This window comes from Talpa europaea (genome assembly GCF_964194135.1).
Source record: "Talpa europaea genome assembly, chromosome: 14".
In the NCBI taxonomy this organism is placed as follows: domain Eukaryota; kingdom Metazoa; phylum Chordata; class Mammalia; order Eulipotyphla; family Talpidae; genus Talpa; species Talpa europaea.
Window position 1 is genome coordinate 19,559,882 of NC_140082.1, and position 22,672 is coordinate 19,582,553.

Consider the following 22,672-nt stretch of genomic DNA (forward strand, 5'->3'; position numbering starts at 1 on the left):
ATGAGAAAAGTCTTATTTTCTCTTTCTCCAAAACCCCTGTGAACTGTGAGTTCCTGCCCCAGAGCAGAGTAAGGACGGCTGGCTGGGCTTTCTTTCCTGACTCCAAGCTATTGATGTGGACGGCAGAGATCCTCAGATGACAGCCCAAATGGGAGAATATTGGCATTGGAAGACTTAGACGTGGTTTTTATTTACTGTTGCTATTTAGATTCCCAACGTGTGTTTCTATGCTTGTTGTTAAGCTCTGTGTAAGAGGCTAAGGATGAAGGAAAATCAGTAGCAGCTCACTGAGCGCTTGTGAGAATTACTCTTCACCTTTCACCGTGAATTCTGAGGCTCCCCAGATAAACAAAACTCTAGGGAATTTGCAGTCTAACATGTAACTCATTCTTTTGAAGATTCACATCATGGTAGCCATTATGTTTAGCAGAACAGTTCCGAAGGCAAGTTAAGAATGGATGAGTTTTGACATGATTTTAATGTATAGAAGTCAAGAGGCTTCCGGTCAAGCCAGCCCCGGCTGAGAGGAACCACTCCAGAACTCACACATGAACTGATCCTTTCCCATTCCCCTGCTGCCTCTGCCTTCCAAGTAAACGTCCGAGGCCGGAAAACTGAGCTGATCAGAGTCCGGAACCCTTGGGGCCAGGGCGAGTGGAACAGGCCCTGGAGTGACAGGTGGGTCCCCACTGCGTCTCTCTGGCTGGCGCCCACCTTAATGCTGTTCATGGGGTCCAGTGGGCCAAGGCTGGCTGGGGTGTCCTGGGAAGGAGGAGAAGTTTGTCTAACGTGCTCCCCTGGCTTCTGGGTGACCTCACCTCTTTCCCCTTCATCCCCTGGGGCCCGCCTTGCAGTCAAACTTGACTCTCAGGGAAGACTCTTAGAGTGGCCTTTTGTCTTCCCTGGGATTGTATTCATGTCGATGACTGTATTGCCTCCCATGCCGATAGTTCACATCCCCATGTATCGTGAGTCTTTTCTCTACGTATGAGTGGCCCCAGAGAAGCATGTGTGTTGTGTGTGTGTGTGTGTCTGTACGTGTGTGTGGTGGCAATGAGTATTTTGGGCATGAGAATCCCTGAGTGCTGCCAGGAGGACAGTACCGGATTCTCTGTCCATTGGCCAGAAGCCCAGTGGCCCAGGAGAGGCAGACAAATTGGAACAGGAAATTCAGCTACTATGACTGCTCTGATGACCAACATTATTTATTTGACTCCAATTATAAGAAAGGTCTTCCTTTCAGGCCTGTGTCCCCTCCATGTCCCTTGAGAGGTGGCCCCTATGACTGGGATGATGGGAGGTACAAGGTGTGCACAGGCGGGATGCACCCTGACCTGTCTCTACCGCCTCCCTCTCTCCTTCCTCACCCAGAGCTCTGGCCAGCTTGAGCTCTTGCTGGCCTCTCTGCCCACCTGCAGCTCCTGGCTCTCTAGGGAGTCTGTACAAATCTAGAACTTGATTAAAGCAAGTCCATGTTTGTCCTCAGCTCAGACAATTCAACAGGGGGAGCTGGGCATCCGTGTGTCTGTGGCTTTATTAACCAGACTCCAGCTTGAGGGCACAAGACTGACAATGAAGTGTCCCCATCACTGCTCCCTTCCCGCCACCCCCAGCCCCTCCTGCCTTCCACCGCCTCAGATCCAAGGGACTTTGGCAGAGATTGATTCACAACAGACCACATCTGGCAGGCATGAACTCGGCCTTCCTTTCCTGGCGGAAAGGGAAGGAAAAGAAATAACCAAATCAAAAGGAATGAGACTGCTTTTAGCTCCTAAGATTTATAGAGTCCCTTACCTCAGGGGATGGAGTCTCTAAAAGGACAGAGGCTACTTTTTCCTTTCTCTGAGAAACATGGTGAAGAGGGAGAAGTTGCTTTTTCCTGGAGCACAGCTGGGGACTGCCTGCCTCCAGGCAGCCTTGGAGGGGTGGGAGGGTTTGTGCCCACCCTGCTCCCAGATCCTGATTCTGCCTGGAGCCAGAGGAAGGCTGGAAAGCTCAGCTGAGCCTTTGGACCCATTATGTGGGTGTGAGCCATTGGAAGAAAATGGCCCAAAGGAAAAATAAAAGCTCTTAGTTCTGTTCTACAGACCCCGCCAGGGGCAACCTAGAGAGAGGCTCTGGGTTCTCTGGGCTCTTCGGAGCCCTCCCCCAGGAGTCAAGACCTACGGGGTGTGGGGAAATGGTTCCCCCCATGAGAGGGCTGAGGAGGTGGCAGCGCCATTTGAACTGCACTTGATCCTTCAACAACACAGGTTTAGCTGTACACGTTCATTATACTCAGATCTGTTACCTCTCAGCAGGTTCTGCAGCCACTGCTTCAACCAACCTTGCATGATGGTTGTCTGAATCCTCCGATGCAGAACCCTCAGGATAAGGAGGACTGACAATAAGTTACATTTGGATTTTCTACTGCACAGGAGGTTGATCACCCCAAGTTGTTCAAGGGTGAACTGCTTCTGGAGACAGGGGTGTGTGTGTGTGTGTGTGTGTGTGTGTGTGTGTTGGAGGAGGAAGCTGTCCCAAGGAAGTAGTGGCCTTAGTGGTGTCATTCCCAATTTGGAGGGCAGCAGGTGCTGCTCACCTGAGGACAGGCAAGGCCCCCTGGCAGGTCGCAGAAAGAAAGTACTTGGTAGATGAATGTCAAACAAGCTTGTCAAACACATTATGATTATGACTTTTCAAAGTGTCAGCGGACAACGAACAGAGGTCAAATGAGTTTCCCTGCCCGTGGTGGTGTCATGAGAAGCACCTACTTCCATCAGCTTTGCTTGGAAATGTACTTTCTGACCAATCTCAAAGCCTCTGGCACATTTCTGGGGTCCATGGTAGAGTCACTGACCAAGATCTATTCCTTTCACAACCACACACCCTGGTTTCTAGGAAAGGGTGCTCCCCCACCCCAAGGCCTGTACTGCTCATGACCCACATGCTGATTTGGTTTCTTACTAGTTCTCCTGAGTGGCATTCTGTGGACCTCGCTGAGCAAAAGCGCCTGTGTCACCCTTCTCCGGACAATGGAGAATTCTGGTACAGTTCTTACCTCTTTATTTCTGTACTAACTGCAACCAAGTATGTCAAGCCTCCTTGGCCTTTGGGTGTAAAGAACACCCCATTTCTTATCATTTTATCGTACATTTCAGTAAATCACATACTCCTGTCTCAAAACCCTTCTATCCACCCAGGTTGGCAAAGGATTTAATATGTCACGTGTTGGGGACTCTCCCCATCTCCAGACTTGTGTAGAGTGTCAAGGGAATCCATGTGATCCAGGAAACAGAAGGTTTATCCTCCCAGCTCTCACCCAGCCTCCCTCCACTGAACCATCCATCATCCAAGTTTGCATTTGAATCTGCAGCCCAGTGAATTTGCATGCAGGCAGCAAGCTGCTCCTGGGGTCACTACCTCCAGGCCCAACTTGGTGACAGGGACCTTAAAGGCAGCCACCTTTGGAGCATCTCAAAATATGGATCAGTGGGAAGGAATTCTTAATCTGGCCTTTCCACAGAGCTGATAATCTTTGCTAAGGGAAAGTTGTTTAATGGCCTTTTATCTCTAGAAATCATTTCAGTCTTGTTTCTTCCTTTGGGACCCTGAAACAGCTGACTCTTTCCAACTCTGCAAGACCACAAATGTCTGATTTCTGGTTCTGTTTCATTTCATATGCTCACACCAGTGACTTCTTGCCTGAGTACCTCCCTCTTTTTTTTTTTTTCATATTATATATTTTTTACATCATTTTTCATTTTTGCACAATGTATGCATTTTCATCTTGATTATATTCCCCTCACAATTCCCACCCCCCTTATTTTGACCCTAACCCCTCCCATCCTGTCCCCCCTCCGCCTGCCTGTAGTGTGTCTCTGGTTTATAGTTGCTTGTTTATTTTGAGTTTTACTTTACTATAATTAGTTTTCCCTGGTCCCTTATTTAGGTTTTCTAAATTCCTGCGATACGTGAGACCACCTGGTATTTTCCTTTTTCTGGCTTATTTCACTGAGCACGATCCCTTCCAGCTCCATCCATGTTGCTGCAAATTGCCTGATTTTATTTTTTTTGATTACTGAGTAATATTGCATTGTGTACAGGTACCACATCTTCTTGATCCAATCATGTACTATAAGGTATTTGTGTTTTTTCCATAGCTTAGCTAATCCAAATAGTGCTGCTATAAACATAGGGGTGAAGGTGCCCTTTTGAATTAACGTTTCTGTGTCCTTTGCGTCATTAGACATGAGCAAAACCTAGTCCCTCTCATTAGATGCATCCCAAACTCCCTCCTTTACATAACAAAAGATACTTTTCATCACTTTCAACACTAAGAAAATTCGAGTTCAGGAAACCATTTATCAGGAACTGTGGATAAACACTAAATATATGAGAAATATACTTTGGTCACCTTAATGATAAAATACTTCTTATAAATTAAAACATCACTGTCTTTACACTGATACTGACACCAGCAATAGGCTCACTTCCTGTCACTCCTCAAAGTCAATCACTGCAGCACCATTTTGGGGGGATGAAAGTTTTAGTTTTATTGTGAGGTCAACCAACAAGGATATAGGAGCCAAGGCTCAAATCTGGAAAGTAGAAACGATTTTATAGAAATGGAGGTAGAAAGGAAATAAAAGTTAGGAATGTAAAGTTTATGGGCTTGACTAAGTCTGATCAAAAAGTTAGAAATGGATCTATATATGAAAAGGCTTCCAGATTCTTGGGATGGACCCCTTGCTTCTGGATGTGGTCTAATCTCTTCTTTTTTCCTGTTTTCTTGGTTTTGTGTCAGTAGTCTCTTGGTTCTGACCAGCTTGAAATATGGCTTAAGATCAATTTCTTCTGCACACGTTTGTGTCATAGGACTCATAGAAAAGTGACAGACAATGTTGCCTTCCGAAGAGCAGGTTCAAGACACTGTCAAACATGCACAACTCTTCTGGGGATCACCCATGGTTTCAATACTCCCAAGTTTATATCTCAGTTCCTTTCCTTGGAATTCCAGATCCATATATTCAAGGATCTACTCAGTATCTCCCTGTGAATATCTACTCACTAGCACATCCCAGGATCACATGCCTGAACCTCAAATCCTTCTCTCCCCAACTTGCTACAACACAGTCTTCTCATCTTTATCCATCCAACTATTCAAACCACATATCTTCTTGCCTTTCATTCTTTTCCTCACATTTAATCCTCCAGCCAGTCCTATAGGCTCAACCTTCAAAATATGTCTTAAACCTGATCACTGCTCACCACCTCCTGTGCTACCAGCCTGGACTGACCCACCCTCATCTGTCACCTGGACAGCAGCACGCACTTCATAGCTGGTGACTCCACTTCTATCTGTGCCCTTTGTCATGGCTCAGGGTTTATGGGTCATGTTAACACGTCCATGTTTCTTCATCTAATCAGAGTCAAAGCTGAAAGCCTTATGATGACCTTTTCTGGTCCACCGTTATCTCTGAACATCATTCTTTACTGACTTAGCCGTCTTTAGATCTTGTTCTCCAACTACCTGGACTGCCAAAAAGTCATTATGTCCCACCCCCTACACTGCAGGCCTCCACCTGACAAGTCAGAAGTTCCCTGGTGCAGCAGACCTCTCCTGTCTCACCTGCTGCTTCCCTCAGCAATGTATGTCAGTCAGTCTGCCTCATCTGGTCCCCATTTTGTCTCGGTGAATCCTCTCACCCCCATACCTCTGGCCTGTACCCCAATTCTTGTATGCATAAATAATTAAGTCTTCCAAAAAAAGAAAAAAAATAAAAAGAATTTATTGTCCTACATAACTGACAAGTCCAGAGGAGCAGAGTGGGCTTCAAGCACAGATCGATCAGTGATATGCTTGTGATAGTCTGTTCTGCCCTCTCTGCTCTGTTGACTTCTCCCTCAGGCTGTTTCACTTTACAGGGATGGGAGGGCAGCCAGCTCCCCAGCCCTCATTCACTGACCTGCTCAGCAAGAACTCCTAAGGGTCATCAAACAAAAGCCCTGAACTTCCCTCTAACTGGGCATTCCCTAAGCCTGTATGCCTGGTGAATGCTGCTGATTGGACTTACAGAAGCCATGGTTCTTTCTCGTCAGCAACAGAGAAGCAATGCAATCTTTGATTTTTAAAACTCTGCTGCAAAGTCTTTCTCCAGTCTTCTCTCAGACACTGAAACACACTGAGGATGAACTGACCAGTGTCCATTCACACAGAAGAACCCTATGCGAGATCCGTGCATATCGGCAACTCCTGTGGCTGAGCCCATCTTTTACCCTTCATGTTCTCTGTCCATTAGGGGGGTGAGGTCAAAGGTAACTCCATTCTCAGTGCATGTACAATAGTGTATAATGGAAGTTGATATTGAACATAAAAGATGCAGCGTATAATCTGCTGTGATAGTGAATATCATACACATGTACCATCTGCTGTGATACCACAAGTATCAGTAACAGACACAAGTAGCTCAGTCACAGAAAAGCCACCTTCAGCTCAATTTCCCTTGGCTTCATCCTCACTGGAGACTCCTAAACTATAATGAAAAGCTCTGAAAGGGTTATGTCAAATCTTAATGTTTCATTATTTCTTTCACTTTGAATTTTCAATAATTTGTGTTTGGAAATGCTTCGGGATTTAATCTGTAAAACTGAATTCTTCCAGGGCCTCCCGTGGTGGCGCAGCTGCAGCTGGCTAGGACCACACAGGGCGCGACACATCTCTACTGTCTCACCAACTGATCCCCACAGCATTGGCCGTCGGTCTGGTTGTTCTCTTCCTGCTCTGACTCTGGTGAATTATCTCACGTCCCGCGCTTCTGACTGTACCCAGTGCTTGTATAAATAAAATAAATAAATCTTTAAACAAACAAACTGAATTCTTCCAGATATTTTCGTATTTGACAGCTGAAGCCTGCTCCTCCTCTAATCTGACTACTTCCCAAGTGCTGCGGGTTCCCCTATATGTGTGGGCAGCAAAGTAACCTGCTGTCACGGTTCTCCTGATTCCTCCACCTGTGAGCACAGAAACACACCCTCCCAGTGGGCTCAGGGGTTCACGTCAATGGGGGAAGGACCAAGGGTGAAGAATATAGCTTCAAAAGTGATGTTGTTGGTTCCACCTCAACTTGCTCTATAAGCTTTTAAAATTTTCCCACGAATGATTAACCCTCAACGAGCTGAGTGTCTTCTTTCACAATCCAGAATGGACAAGTCCTGCTTGGAGTGATGACCACATGGTCTTCCTCTAACTTTCATGCTGAGCAAGGTCTGAGTGAGGAGTGGAGAGGGAGGTCAGTGCCTAGAGGCTGCACACCCTGTGAAATGCAGTCACAGAAGAAGAAGGCTTCTACGGTACAGAACCTTCCAGCACCTCTGAACCCTGTAGCTCTGCAGCGGCTAATGGGGAAGTGAATCTATGATTATCAACATGGTTTTTGTGCCCACAGGGACATGGATGGAAATGTAGACATTGCCCTTCCTGAGGTGAGCCTTCTTGGGCTAATGTGGAGGGTGGGATTCAGCGACGGTACTGGAAATTTCCTTCAGACCATAACATCACTTAAAATTCCCAAGTTCAAGAAATGGTTACCTCGATGCAAGGAAGTACCTTGATTCTAACCTCTTGGAGAACAAGTGACATTTCTTCCAACAGAACTGCCCACTCCCTCTGTTCCCTGAGAGGTTACTGATGGTTTTTAGGTGGATGGAATCTCTTTAAAAAGTATGCAATCTCAGAAAAGCAATGGATAAAACAAAAATGGGAGAAGCAGGTAGAATTTTTGATTGTGGGATTGGGGGAAACATCAATATCCCTGATGTTGTCTGTTGGGAGAGAGGTCGGGGCTGGTTTTAGTCTTGTCCAAGGGTTTTAAGGCTTCCAGGAGATGCTGATGTGACGAGAACCTCTGACACCCCCATCTCGAGCAGTGACCAGTTTTCAGGAAGGACTTTCTTCTCCTTGCTGCCCTCTCTGGGATGCAGCTTATGAGCAGACCCGAAACAAAACATCCAAAACCTTTACTGACCATTTGCCATGTACCAGGCCCGGTGCTCTGTACTGGAAAGATCCGGCCTATAAAGATTTACCATCTACTGTGACAAATGATGAAGCAGGTAATGATATCAAGGTGGTGCAGTATGCCCTGGAAGAAGGGGAGGGGTGATGGCAGCCCTGGCTGGACCAGGCCTCTGCTAGGAGTCAGGTTTACAAAAGTCCTCTTATCTGTCAGGTGAGGAGGGCACGACCAGTCCCAGTAAGTCCTTCCAGACGTTTCTTCTAAAGAGCCCTCACAAGGAGAGGAAACTCTCATTCCCAATGCTACTGGCTGTGGCCATTCCCGGGCACCACCCAGCACAGGCATGTGAGGTTGCCATGGAGGTCCTGGCCTCTCCACCTGCTGGCGGCACAACCTCCTGCCCAGGGCTCACCTTTCCTGCTTTTTCTTGGGAAACTAAATGTCCATTTCTCTCTTGTGGCTCCCAAGCAAGTTCCTCTGGTTCATTTTTAGCCTCAGAAGCCAACTTCGCCTGCTCGGGAGACAGAGGAGGAACAGCAGTTGCGGGCCCTGTTTGAACAAATCGCTGGTGAGGTAGGGCTGCCCGTGCCCTTGATGCCTGCAGGGCCGAGGGGCCTGGCCTCCCCCTCCAAGGATGAGGTGACACTGCCCAGAGACGGACCCAGAGGCAGGCAGGAGGTGGCGAGGAGAAAGCAGCCCTGTTCTCTTGAGAAGAGCTGAGGACGGCCTCCTCCTCACAGCTCTCACTCCAGACTGCACTGATGGGGCCACATCACCCAGCGGAGCCCAGCCAGGCCCAGAAACTTTATGTGGGAACTACAGAAAGCCTTAGGAGGGGATTCCTTTGACCTCTGCCCAGAAATTAGCAACTTCATCCTGCTCTCTCTGCTCTGCTGAAGGTGGTGTTGTCAGGACAGTTCCTATGATGCCACCAATGTATGCCAGCATTTTGCCAGTTCACAGAGATGTGGCCAGGTTGGGCAGCTGTGGGTCAGGCACCCTGGAGCGTCTGTGCCCTGCTTCCTGCCCTTTCCCTGCCCGTTCCCACCCTCTCAGCTGCTCAGCTTGCTTGTTGGAGATCCTGGCTGTTTGGGGGTCAGGGGGTGGGAGTCTTCCCTGTCCTGCCCAGGCTTCCTATGTCCTTGATACTGCTCTAGCCGTGTTCCCTTGAAACCTCTCAGCTGGTAGTTGTAAATAATATTAGCCAGGGTCTAAGACCTGCATTTCTCTCAAGCTTCTGAGCGCAGCTGGTGCTGAGATTTAGTGGGATTTACTGGACCATCTCGGACAATGGTTCTGAAATTCATCCCCAGAGCTTTTAAAAATAATCAATGAACCATACTCCCAGTTGTCCTGATCAAAGTGGGATAAGCCCCAATATGGCATTCTTGAAGTTCTCCCGGTGCTTCTGGGATAAGCCCCTGGGATAAGCCCCAGTATGGGCATTCTTGAAGCTATCCTGGTGCTTCTGCTGTGACAGAGGCTTGGACACTCAGATCCCAGTGTCCTCTGACACAGGAGCCATTTAGGGAGCTCAGGCTCAGGGCTGGGGGAAGCATGCTTGGGCTGGCCTGACTTACCTCCCTCCCTGGGTGGCTGGAAGGTCCCAGATATGTGAGCAGGCAGCGGCCAACAGTGCAGGGCACCCGGGCGAGCAACAGGGTGCAGAGGGATGGACTAGCTCTCAAGTCAAATTAAGCTCATTGTTGAAAGAAACTGTAAGAAGATACGGAGTCACAAAAAGCAATTGTCTCCACTTCAACAGGACATGGAGATGTCAGCAGAAGAACTCAAATGTTTTAGATGCTGTGCTGCAAAAGAGTAAGGTTTCCCACCCATCACCCCTCAGGGATCCCCAGGGCTCCCCTGGAATAGTGGACACATAATGGGCACCCAGTGTGGTTCTGCTCTGCTCCCCAGGCTCCCTAATCCAGGACTGAGTTCAGGCAAACTTTAAAAATAGCTTTTTGGGGGCCTCCCCTGGTGGCGCAGCCGTTGAGCGCTGGGCTGCGAGGCTGCCTGCAGTGCCGGTTCGTTCCCCAGCTGCCGGTGAGGGTCCCACAAAAAAAAAAAAAAACCTTTTGTGGCTTCTTTCCTGATTCCAAAAATGATGGAGGTGTGCAGGAGGAAATTCTTTAAAATGCAGAAAAGGTAATAACAAAGATAATAATCACTACTAATCTCAACACCCACAAATAACTCTTGTTAAACTTGTGTGTCTGCGAGCAAGCGCTCAGTTTGATCTCTGTGTGTGGATGGATGGATAGGTGGGAGGTAGTTAGGTAGGTAGATAGATTGATTGATAGATAGATAGATAAAGAGACAGACACTATTACTCTCACAGCTTTGAGGTGTAATTCACATACATACAGTTTACCCATTCAAAGCACACAACCCAAGCACTTAGTTTTTTACAGAACTATGCAGTCACCACAACCAATTTTGAGAGCATTTCATCAAGACACCCTGCACCCATTTGCCATCCCTTCTCCACTTCCTCCATCCCCTGGCAACCACTAGTATACGCTCTGTCTCTATAGATTTGCCTGTTCTGGACTTTTCATATAAAAGGAATCGTGTAATATGTGGTTCTTTTGTATCTGGCTTCTTTCACTTAGCAGGACATTTTCAAGGTTCATCCACGTTGTAGCATGTAATATACAGGATAATATTCACTCATATGACATGTGTGTTGTGTGGACATGTATTTTCATGTCTCTTGGGAATATGGTTAAAAAAATTGCTCAAATTCAGAAGTAATTTTATAGCTAATCTTTTAAGGAATTGCCTGACCATTTTCCAAAGCATTTCTTTTACATTTCCATTAGCAGTGTATGAATGCTGAAATTTCTCCAATAATTTTTACCCTGCTTTGTAGAATGAATTTTTATGAACATTTCCCCCAGATCATTAAACATGCTTAAAAATTCGTAAAGATTGGGTAATAATCCATCATAGGAACATAACCCAACTTATTGTTGAGACTCTTCCATTGGTCCTTTCTGGAACTTCTAATTTTTGCCATTATAAATAACCTAATAATAAGTCTTCATTTACAATTCTTTGCTTAGAAATCATAAAGAGAGGGCCTCCCTGGTGGCGCAGGCAGTTGAGCGCCGCACTATGAAGCTGTCCACAGCCTCTGCAGTGCGGGTTTGATCCCAGCTGGCCGGTGAGGGTCCCACATGGCACAGCAGACCTCTCTGGCCTTGCCCGCTGCTCCCCTCAGCAATGTGTTTCAATAGTCTGCCTGTTCTACTCTCCACTCTGTCTCTGGTGAATCCTCTTACCCTCCCGCGCATCTGGCCTGTACCCCAGTTCTTGTATAAATAAAAATCTTTAAAAAAAAAAAAAAGAAATGGGAGGTTTAATTTAAAAAAAAATAATAAAGAGAGGATAAATGGATGGAAGGATAGTCCCATTTTTACGGCATTATTCATATTTTATAAATTTTCCTCCTCAGGGCCATGTCAACTTCTACTCTCCTCAGTATCCTAAGAGACTGACAAGGTCAACACCCTAGCCAGCCACAGATCTGACCACACTATGGGACTCTCAGCAGCTGGGAACAGTCTTATCAGATTTGAAATGAATTTTGCTTTCATGTGTGATTTCAGATAAGGACATTCAGTTTAAGAAGCTAAGTTTGATTTCCTGTAAAAACATCATTTCTCTAATGGACGTATCCTTCCAAATATGTGGGCAAGAATAGATGTTAAATGTTTTTGTCTGCAGACCTCCCTAGGACATGGCACCCACAACCTGCAGGCTAGTCTTCACAAACAGTAGCCAAGAACTGGGAGACCCCTGGAACTAGAAATGGAACAGAACCCAGAGGCACAGACTCTCTGTGGGGGATTGTTTTTGAAGATGTTACGAGAGCCAGGCTCTACCTACTCGCAGCTTGAAGGCCAAAGCTCGAGAGACCAGAGCTGATGGAAGGATTCAGGTTTAATCAGGAGCCAGCGAACTGAAGAGGTGATGGGCTATTTTCTCAAAGGCCATCTCTGAACTCAAAAGGTGCAGGGGCTGTGGGGCAGGTGGATGAGCATGTGCTACCTGTTATCTTGACTCATGGCCATTAGGTGATAGGGTTGGCATCATTCATCAAGAGTAGGGGCTATGGAATTCGCTACCTCGGTCCCAACTCCTGTTTTCCTTAAGTCATTTCAGGGTTGGTGATGCCTACAAAAGTTCTCCATCTCAGTCTCAGTTGGGTTTGTCTTCAGGACCAGAGCAAGGACGAGGAACTTTTAGTAACCGGGCTGGTGACAACACCTTTCTGGAGTTACTCCTGCTCCTCACCTCACCGCCTGCTCCTCATTCTTGAGGGGTGATGAGCAAGGCCTTTCTTCTGGGCCTGCTTCCTACCGGGAGCAGGGGCAGAGATTTGGGGCCCACATATGAAATAGAACTGATTGTCACATGGTTGTAAGCCCAATTTTTTATACCACTGAATGACAATTATTTGGAAGTTTTAATGTCCCAAGCCTTTGGAGGACAAAGGGAACTAAGCAATTCAGGGCACAAGGGTCCAAGATGAAAAGAAGCTGAACAGTAGGTGAGGGGCAAAGAAATATGGACTTGGCTGAAGGTTATTGGTTCGTCCCAGGGCACTTCATAATGATGAATGAAGAAGCTTCTCGTCAGATGATGGCAATTTTGAATTTCCATTGGTGCTGCCCTCCCCCCCTGGAGAACCCCTTCTCTCTCTGCCTCTTAGTTCCCAGCTGGCCCTGGAGCTCAGCCCAAGGTTGTTTGCATTTGCTGCATCTGTAAGGACCAGCCTCAAAGAGAAGAGTTTAGATAAGTTTGTTTTTCTTTTGTGCTCTTCAGGGTCTGAAATCAATTTAACTTTCCGCCTCACTTCCAAAAGGACTTGAGAATCTTACCGCCACTTTGGGGTCCCATCCCAGGAAATGAAGAGGGGTGTGTTGGGGGGGGTGCATGGGGGTTTCATCTTCAGGTGTACTCCCTGTCTGACCCCGACCTTGTGCCCTCCTTAGAGATTCCTGGTTTAACAATTGAACCTTCTCCCTAGAAGGCCAAATCCATGTCACCCATGCCCGTCACACTGCCCGGCTCTGAATTCTCAGGTTGAAACATACTTGCTGCTTCTTCCTTAACTCACTCCTGACACAGACCAGCCGCAACGGTGTAGGGTAAGGAAAAATATCAGGCTTTTCTGCCCTCCTGCCATCAGGATTGATGAGGGAACCCTGTGATCCTGAATGCATGCCTGATGGTGGGCACCTGGAGTGGGTACACCTGGGCTAAGACTGTGCTTTTAGGGGCGGTGTCACGGGGACACCAGCAGAAGCTGAAGCAGAAGCCAAAAGAGAAGCCGAGAAGTAGCAGAACGAACGCCAGAGAGCCCAGATAGAGTGAAGACTTGCTGGGGGCTGGGAGGCCTGCCAGCTTCCCGGCCCCCTAGCGCCCCTGCCTGCCACGTACCTGCTGAACCCCAATAAAAAACCTGCAAAAACCACTGAGGACTCTGACTCCTTTACCTGGTCTGCCTGGGATCAGAACACCTGCACTGTGTCCTGTCCTGCCCCTACAAACGGGAAGCTGGAGTTTGATGAATTCAAAGTGTTCTGGGACAAACTGAAGAAGTGGGTGGTATATAACCCTGCCGTGCTTGGCTCTGAGGGGGATTGTACAGACCTAGAGCAGAAGGGGCTTTTAAAGATCATGGTGTTGCAGGCAAGAGGGTTAATTTTCAGAAAAGGCACAAGAGAACACATCATGATGAATTCCAGGAGGGCTTGTGATACTTCTGGAGGCACCACCGTGCTTCCACCCCGAGGGAAAGCCGAAGGAAGCAACCTCCTTTGCAGGGCCCAACACGGCCCTTGCCTCTTTGGGCCCTGGAGAGGACTCTCCCCTCCACACTGGCCGCCCCCCACTACTGCCCGGGCAGGTGTCCCCTCTCCGGGGCCCTCCTCCTCCATGCCTCTGCTCTCTTCCCCCAGAACCTTTTCCTTCAATTCGACACTGACAAATCCGGCCTCATGTCCTCCTACGAGCTGCGGATCGCCCTGAAAGCCCCAGGGAACAAAAGCCCGGGGCCAGGTGCAGGCTGCCTGTGTGTCAGGTGCTGCCTGCAGACACCGCTTGCTTTGCTCTGGACTCCAGGAGGTGGCGGGTTTCTGACCTGAGCAGATGCCTCTTAAGGGCAGAGCCAGACGTCAGACCCAGAACCCGCTCAATCACTTCAGGGCCCACATTTTAAATCACTGTGCAATGTTGGCAGGATTTTTAAAAATATATCCACAGAAGATGAACTTAGTTTGAACTCCAGAGGCCTCAGAGCCTCGGACCAAGTTTTCTGCCCAAGCAGAGTTCCGTGGGACCCTTCGGCGGCAAGCCACAGTGCTGCCAGGCCTCCGATCTGCTTTCAGAGGGTGAGTGTGACCGACAGACAGGGCACACCTGGGCTGTGGTTTGCAGGCAGTGGGGCCGCTCACAGACTCACACACTCACAGACTCTGCCGTCGGCGGCCCTTCCCCGGCTTGCTCACCAGCAGGCTGAATCCTAACCGGATGGTTTATACATAGTTCGTCCACTGCTCCCGGCAGGAAGGATGGGTTTGGGGTGCCTCTGGCTATGCCACGACCATGGCAGCCTGAGCCTCTGGGGCTCCACTGTCCTTTGCAACCCACAGCCCCCACCAGGCTGGGTGGTGCCTCTCACAGAGCATGTTTCGTGGAAATGGCCCCTGGCCTCTGCCGACACCTGTGCTCTCGTTCCCTCCCAGGTAACCAAGCATCTGGAAAGCTCATCAGCTTTCAGGTCTACAGGGACAGAATTTACAAAATCAGGACTATTTGGGTCCTATGTGAGGGAGAAGACAAGAGATGAGTTTTAAGTGTGAGAAACAGTTGAGATGAGCCTGGTTTTCTTAGGGGTTGGTGACCTGTTTCCAGAGGAAGAAACCCAAGTAGAAGACAAAAAATTTGCCCTTCCGAGAGGGATGTGACCAAGTCTTTCCCATTCTGATCTGTGGAGAGAATGGGGTCGCCCTCCCCACCTGGTCCCCAGTGAGTGCAGCTGCAGCACACTGGGCACCCACCCTGCAGGCTCCCAAAACTGCTCAGGGGTGGGTCTTCTCTGTGTGGAGCTGGGACTGAGCAGACAGGGAGACCCTGGCTGCACTTCTAAGCAATACTTTGACCATTTCCTGGCCAGGGAGTATGTAGGTTAAAATAAAATAGAAGGGGGAAAATCATTCCTAAGGAATTTGGTTAGAAATCAAAGCATTAACTCTTGGCTCTTGAAGGAATTTCACTTGGGGAAACCCCTTATTCCACCAGTGAGGAAACCCAAGTAAAGCCCACCCCCCACTGGCCTGAGCAGCACCCACCTTGCATGGAGGCCTGTGACCCGCCTGGTGTTCTCCCTCCCCCAGAAATGTGTGTGAATGAAGCCTGCACCTTGTCATTCACCCTGGGCAGTGGCATCTCCTTTGAGAAACAGGTTTCTAGAGCCCCCAACAGTTTTGGGTCCAAATGCCACTGAGAAATGTTCACTCACTATGGGTTTTGTGGCAGGAATCCCCAGATGCCCAGCAGGAGCAGCTGGAGGTGAGCTCAGGCAGGGAACTAGAAGGAGGCTGGGGGAGAACGTGAGTGGGTCTCATCAACAGTGAGACCCAATTTCATTGAAGTCCGGGCACAGCCGCCTCCCTCCTGGGCACACTCCACCCGCTGCATTCAAACCCAGGACAGCAGCCTCCACTGGACAGGGGGTCCCTTTTGTTAGTTCACCCCTAGGCAGACTGGGCACTTCCTGGAGGTGAACCCCTTGGGGCCCAGCCACAGTGGCCTGTGTCTTCACACGCTTCCCCCCAGGCTTTCAGCTGAGCAACCACCTCCTGCAGCTGATGGTCCTCAGGTGCGCAGACGAGGAGCTCCAGCTGGGCTTCCATGACTTCCTCAACTGCCTGGTGCGGCTGGAGAATGCCGGCTGTGAGTATCCGGTGGGGCTGCCGGACCCTGACCACAGGACACTCTCCACCTTCAGTCACCTTCTGGGAGCATGTAGGAGGCAGCCCGCCAACAATTACAGCAAAGACGGGCCCCAGGGCTGTGGGCTCATCTATGTCACTGTAGGGTAAGGTAAAAGGTATCAGGCTTTTCTGCCCTCCCGCCATCAGGATGGATGACGGAACCCTGTGGTCCTGAGTGCATGCCTGATGGTGGGCACCTGGAGTAGGGTGTGGGCATGCGTAGGGGGGTCCACCTGAGCTAAGAGACGGGTTTATAAGGGTGGTGCCGCAGAGCGCGGTGTGGTGGTAGTGCGGTGTCGGGGGTGGAGGAGTGGAGTGTATGGAGGAGTGCAGCGACTACAAACAACGGCGAAGAGCATGTGGCTGCTAGAACCCCTCATAAACCGACCCGGAATGGGTTGGTTGCTTTACACAGGCGGACTCCAGAGGCCTGGCATTATTTGTCACAAACCCACGTGTGATCTTTCAGTCCAAGTCCATCAGGCCTCTCCCTGCCCTCAGCACTGGCGAGCTCCAAATCGTGGTCCTCTCTTCCCCGACGATGATTCTTGCTGCCTCAGGGATAATCGGCTGGTCCTCTCGGGCGTCTCCTCCATGCAAGGTCTTGTGCTGCAGCTCCCAGAACTTGTCCATCTCCTGTGCCGCCATGATGCCTCCAGCGTCGTCACAGGCAAACAGTGTTACTCCTTAGTCCTTCCAGGTCTTCAGAAGGCTCCATACCCATCTGCATGGATCATCTTGCCGACTTATGCCAATTGTAAGGGCAGGACTGGCCACAGTGCTGGTTTTCTGATCCAGCAGACCGGGTAAAGGAGGAGTCACAGTCCTCAGTGGTTTTTGCAGGTCTTTTATTGTGATTACCCGGTACACAGCAGGCAGGGGTGCTGGGGTGCCGGGAGGCTGGCAGTCCTCCCAGCCCCCAGCAAATCCTCACTCTATCTGGGCTCTCCGGTGATCTCTACTTCTGCTTCTCTGCTTCTATCTCTGCTTCTATTCTTGGCTTCTACTGGCATCCCCGTGATGCCGCCCTTAAAAGCACAGTCTTTTAAGGTGAATCCCATCTACCTATGCCCACACCCTACTCCAGGTGCCCACCATCAGGCATGCATTCAGGACCGCAAGGATCCATCATCTATCCTGATGGCGGAGGGCAGAAAAGCCTGACATTTTTCCTTACCCTACAGTCCACCCCCTCAGGGTTTTCTGCCATATAGTCTTTATATATACAATTTTCTTAGCAAACATAAACAATGCAGCCATCGCCCACAAAAGCAAATACATTACAATATAACAACAAAATACAACAGAACACAAATAAATCCAGGCAGGGCACCAACCTAGTGGCAAAAGACAATATTGGTACCAGCAGATGAGCCACCAAATCTGCTGCTGAAGGCACTGCTCATATAAGGAAGGGGAACCACTCACGGCATCTACTGTAATATACCAGAAGCCATCAGGCTTCCTGGCCTTCTCTGGCTATAGCCTCGGCTACAAGCGACACACAGCATCCACCCCCAGGATGCACTCACTCCGGGATTGGGGATTCTCTACTCTTTGGGGGTAATCACCCAACACTCAGGGTTTCTGTCTGCTGTAGATCCAACATTTGGCTTTCACAGCCACCAATGTGACTCGCAGACCCCTGCACTCAGGCCAACCCACTGCACAAGCACATGGGTCGGGGATCCTTGGATACTGCAAGCCACGTTCCCCACCCGTCCCCCAAGGATGGGTTTCTCAGCTCCTCACCCTCACCCTCACCCTCACTGTGGGCATCACCCACAGGTGATTTTACGAGTCTCACAGGTCTTCAGCATACTCAGGCTGCTTAACAGCCGCTCAGGGCTTCCTAAACTTAGTATCAGCACCAGCTTTTGCCTTCTCAGTTGGCTTTTCTCAGTTGGCTTTTCTCCTCCGCCTAGATGCTGGCCATACACAAGCTTTTTTGGCCACTGAGGCCCACTGGCCACACCCAGATTCCCAAAAAAACATAAACTGCTAAGGTCCTCCGCCTTCTGGCGGGACTGTCAGTCCAAGTTCATCAGTCCAAGTCCATTAGTCCAAGTCTGCTGGCGAAAGATCACACGTGGGTTTGTGACAAATAATGCCAGGGCTCTGGAGCCCGCCTGTATAAAGCAACCAACCCATTCCGGGCAGGTTTATGAGGGGTTCTAGCAGCCACATGCTCTTCGCCGTTTGTAGTCACCGCGCTCCTCCGTACACTCCACTCCTCCACCCTCGACACCGCACTACCACCACACCGCACTCTGCGGCACCACCCTTATAAACCCGTCTCTTAGCTCAGGTGGACCCACCTACGCATGCCCACACCCTACTCCAGGTGCCCGCCATCAGGCATGCACTCAGGACCCCAGGTTCCGTCATCTATCCTGATGGCGGGAGGGCAGAAAAGCCTGATACCTTTTACCTTACCCTACAGTGACGTATATGGCGAGCTGAGGGGCCCTCATGTGTAAGTCTTCTCTGCACAGCATTTGTTACAATAATCACGCTCTCCACATCCCAGCCCCTTTGTGTAGGACCACAGGGTGGGGGTGAGGTTGGGTTTCAGACTCATATCTGAGGAACTGTCCGATTTCTGGTCAAATCCTGTCATAGCACAGAGAGGCAAAAGAGTCTCTCTCCCTCTCTCTTCCTCACTTCCTTTTCCCACCTTTCTGTATTATAAAGCCCAGACACCTACCCTGTGATCTCAAACAGAATTTGCAGCCCCTGGAAGAGAGAGAGATTATGTGTGACTGGCCTTTAGAGTTTGCAGCCTCTGGTCATTCATACCCACTCCGCCCCTCAAGACAGGGCTGTGACAGAGTTGAAGCTGAATGAAGAACGCCCAGGTCCACAGCTCTAGACTCCTGTACACCCACAGAGGAGCTGCCCAGCCTTAAAGGGAGGGCCCCTTGGTGCTGGGGAGAGAATGAAACCTGCTACAGGAGCTACCGCAGCAATGACCACTCTCTCATTCTCTCCCCTCAGGGGTGTTCCAGGCTCTCAGCACAAAAAACAAGGAGTTCATTCATCTGAACATCAGTGAGGTATGGCCAAGTCAGACCTTTGGCTCAGGGATGCAGCCAGGGGTGGGTTGACAACCTATGCTCCACACATTTGCTGATTACACGATTGTCCATGAGGGCTCTCATGTAGCCATGAGGGTAATTAACCATAATAAAATTGCTAATGTTTTTGAGGTACTGTTCACTTAATAGTCGACGTAATCTTTACAACAGTCCTGTGAGCTAAAGTCTAATGCTATACGGATTTTGCAGAGGTGGAAATAGAGGCATGTAGAGGTTTATCACCTGGAACAGAGTGAGCAAACTCTGCCTTCTTGTCTTTCTGCCACATCAGCTCCTCGGCCTGCCTGCCTTCTAGCTCCGATTTGGTTGCTGCCCCCTGCTGGCTCATATCATCTGTGGGTTTCATGATTCTTGGGTATGTGCCCATGTACACAAACACACACACCTCTACCTCAAAAACCCTGAGAAATATACAGTATTTTCCAGTTACAAGGACACAGCAGAGGGAGATGACAGAGGGAATGTGTGGTTCAGAGTTTCAGAGGCCTGGAAGATACATCCTGGTGGGACTCACCTTTTCCCTGCTGCCCAGAATGTGGTCTGCAAGTGGCATATGGGCATCACTTGGGGAGCTGGTTGGAAATGCAGAGCAACAACATAGTGATTACAGTCAACAGTGCCATGTTCTACACCTCCAGCTGCTAAAAGACTAGGTCTTAATTGTTCTTGCACAAAAAAGAAATGACAATTCTGTGATGCCTACAGGAGCCAGGACCACAGTGGCCACCATACTGTAGTATGAAAATGGGGGGAACCAACAAGTTGTCGCTTTCAGCATACACTGTGTTGCATGTCAATTACATCTCAATAAAATAAGAGAATTAAATAAAACAAACACTGCAGAGGAGATATGAAGTCCCAGACCTGTTCCATCAGGTCTTGTTTCAGCTGGGTCCCCAGTGACTCTGAAATGTCCTGCAGTTTGAGGATGCTGGTGAGACAAGCGCCGCCCAAATGTAGAGTAGAAACTGTGGGGTGATTCATGGTTCCCACGGTGTTTGCTTCCTACTTTTTTCCTTCTCTCCCTGTCTCTCTGCGCAGCTCTGCTCTCCCTAACAGCTTTCACCCCTCGCCTATGTCTCTCCCCACCCGACTTCCATCCTACCTTCCCAAATTCAGTAGCAGCTTTGGACTTGGCTACCATTTTATTGACTTGTCCCAGTGGAAGGTTGATGACAGCGTGTAGTAGATGGGGATGGACCCTCTCCTTTTGCTGGTTTTGGTCATGCCATCTGCTCTGTTCCTCAGTTTCACCATTTGTAGAAAGAGATCTAGGCCTTCACCTCATACCAAAACTTTGGTTATCATCATCGTGTGCAATTTGGCAGTTTATCATGTTGACTCATCACTACTTTTCTTACATGTGTGTCTCAGATCCCTGACTACATTATAATTTCAATGAGAACAGAACCTGGTCATTTTTCATTTCTAGTGTTCACTTCTACCTTTAGCATGTGCCACAATGCAGTGAATGCAGCTCTCTGAGTGATAACTGTAAAAAATAACACCCCAGTGTTTAAAAAAAAAGGACACACTCCAACTAATTCCTTATGAGAACAAGAGTGACCCTAGACCCACTTTATTTCTCACTGACTTCAAAGTTACCACTAACATGCACGAAGGGAGTGTGACAGGTGCTGCCTGTCCATGAAGCAACAGGGGGTAGGGGAGGGTTGTCTTTCAACAGCAACTTGTCCTCAAAGACCCAAGAGCAGAGAGGATGCTTTCCATTGTTTCAGGTTCAAGGTACCGCTTCCAACCCAACGTCCGCTGGCGTGAGGACTGCTGAATGCTTTGTCCCTGTCCCCCTGGCCTCAATACACCGAAGTCCTCTGGCAGGTTCTTGCCCTCATCCCATGGTTATTTACCAACATAACTGGAAAAATCTTTGCATCCTCTCCTTTCATGCTACGCTTGCTCGACTCTGATTGTACATCAGCATCAAAAGGGGAGATATTGGACTGGCCATGCCCCAGTCCAATAAATCCAAATACCTATAGAAGTGAGAAGGAAAGGCAGGTGGTCATAATTAGGCATTTTCAGCATCAAATGTAGGTTTCCCTCCTGAGGCAAACATCAGGGAATTCTGGATGCTTTCTTAATAGGAGGAGGATCAAAACAAGGGGGGTGGGAATTGTCATGGGACTATAATCAAGATGAAAATGCATACAATGTGCAAAAATGAAAAATGTTATAAAAATATATAAAATAAAATTAAAATGCTCAAAAAAAAAAAGAGTACAACAACATGAAAATCTCAACTTCCTCTTCTGAGAACTGGTAAATTAGACAGTCTCTGGCCAGACCAGAAGCTCTTTGTGTCCAAAACTTGTGGGTAAAAAGAGCCAAGTACAATGTTATTCCTCCTCAAGAAGTACAGATTCATATCAGACTTGATCTCCTTATCTCCACCATCATGGGGAAGAACAGGGCGGAGAAGCCTTGCTCTAGCGACCTGGCACAGGAAAATCCACGAGTTAGAATAGTGGAAGTAACATAAGATATGGCTCAGTATATATTAGGTCTTGGGCCTCCCTGGTGGCGCAAGGGATTAAGAGGCAACCAATGACGCTAACCGCAGCCACTGCAGCATGCGTTCGATTCCCGGCCAGAGAGCTACCCACATGGTGCAGCAGACCTCTCCTTACTCACCCACTGCTCCCTTCAGCAGTGTATTTCTGTCAGTCTGCCTGTTCTGTTCCCCACGCTGCCTCTGGTGAATCCTCCTACCGCCACCCACCTCAGTTGGAGGAAGTGGAGTTCTTCCCAATCTTCAGAGTCTATAATTTCATTAAAAAACCTGAAATTAGTCTCATAATAGTCTATGTGATTAAGGAAATTTTAAAAACAATCTCCTCTTCTGCTGACATTTTGAAGTGAAATGAGCTGGAAGCCTAAGGAGTGGTGTTCCTTGTGGGATGGCAGGTTGCAGTGTGGACACCCCCTCTGTGAGCAGTGCCTGTTCACCTGGGCCAGCTCCACTCAGAAGGGTGACCCAACTTTTTGGGATGAAAGCTGCACAATGGGAGACACAGTGAAACGTGTGTATTTGATAGCAGTGCTTGACGCATTGTAAGTCCTTGGGAAAAGACAATATAGAAGGAAATAATTCTCTAATAGTGCCCGAGTGGCCGTGGGCCACAGCCAAGAACATCACTCCTCCAGCCCGTTCCCTGGGGAGGCAGAGGTGACTCCCCCAGGTGTCTCCCCAAGGCCTGTTCCCAGACACATCAGTTGCGGCCCTGCGGTCACATCTAAACAGCCTGCACCCAACTCAGGAGTGAAAATCTTTCCTCACAAGTCCTTACACTAAGTCCCTCAGGCCTCAACAGGTGGAAGCCATGGGCCTAGACCAGAAACTCAGAAACTTCTCCTGGCTGCTTTCTCTGTCCTGTCCTGTGCAGGTGCACTGAGGGGCAGGGATTCAGAAAGTGCCAGTCATGTGACCTGTTGGCAGGAGTGCTGAGGGTATTGGTGGCAGCTCAGTTCAGTGCACTGGATCATTTGTGATAACAAAGCACCGTTGTGCTGAGAGCCAAGACCTCCCGCCAAGTACCAGTTGGAG

At 48.9% G+C, this 22,672-nt stretch overlaps 1 protein-coding gene across 1 annotated transcript in view; it reads left to right on the forward strand.

The window, feature by feature from the left end:
* Positions 1–22,672, forward strand: part of LOC311183684 (calpain-9-like) — a gene marked incomplete at both ends in the record, with an annotated part of 87,381 nt that overhangs the window by 18,987 nt on the left and 45,722 nt on the right. The window contains 6 exons of the mRNA XM_084253229.1: positions 594–678; positions 12,721–12,772; positions 13,527–13,619; positions 13,973–14,072; positions 15,852–15,968; positions 19,007–19,065. Of these exons, the coding sequence (XP_084109355.1) occupies positions 594–678; positions 12,721–12,772; positions 13,527–13,619; positions 13,973–14,072; positions 15,852–15,968; positions 19,007–19,065 (506 nt within the window). The remainder of the gene's footprint in view (positions 1–593; positions 679–12,720; positions 12,773–13,526; positions 13,620–13,972; positions 14,073–15,851; positions 15,969–19,006; positions 19,066–22,672) is intronic.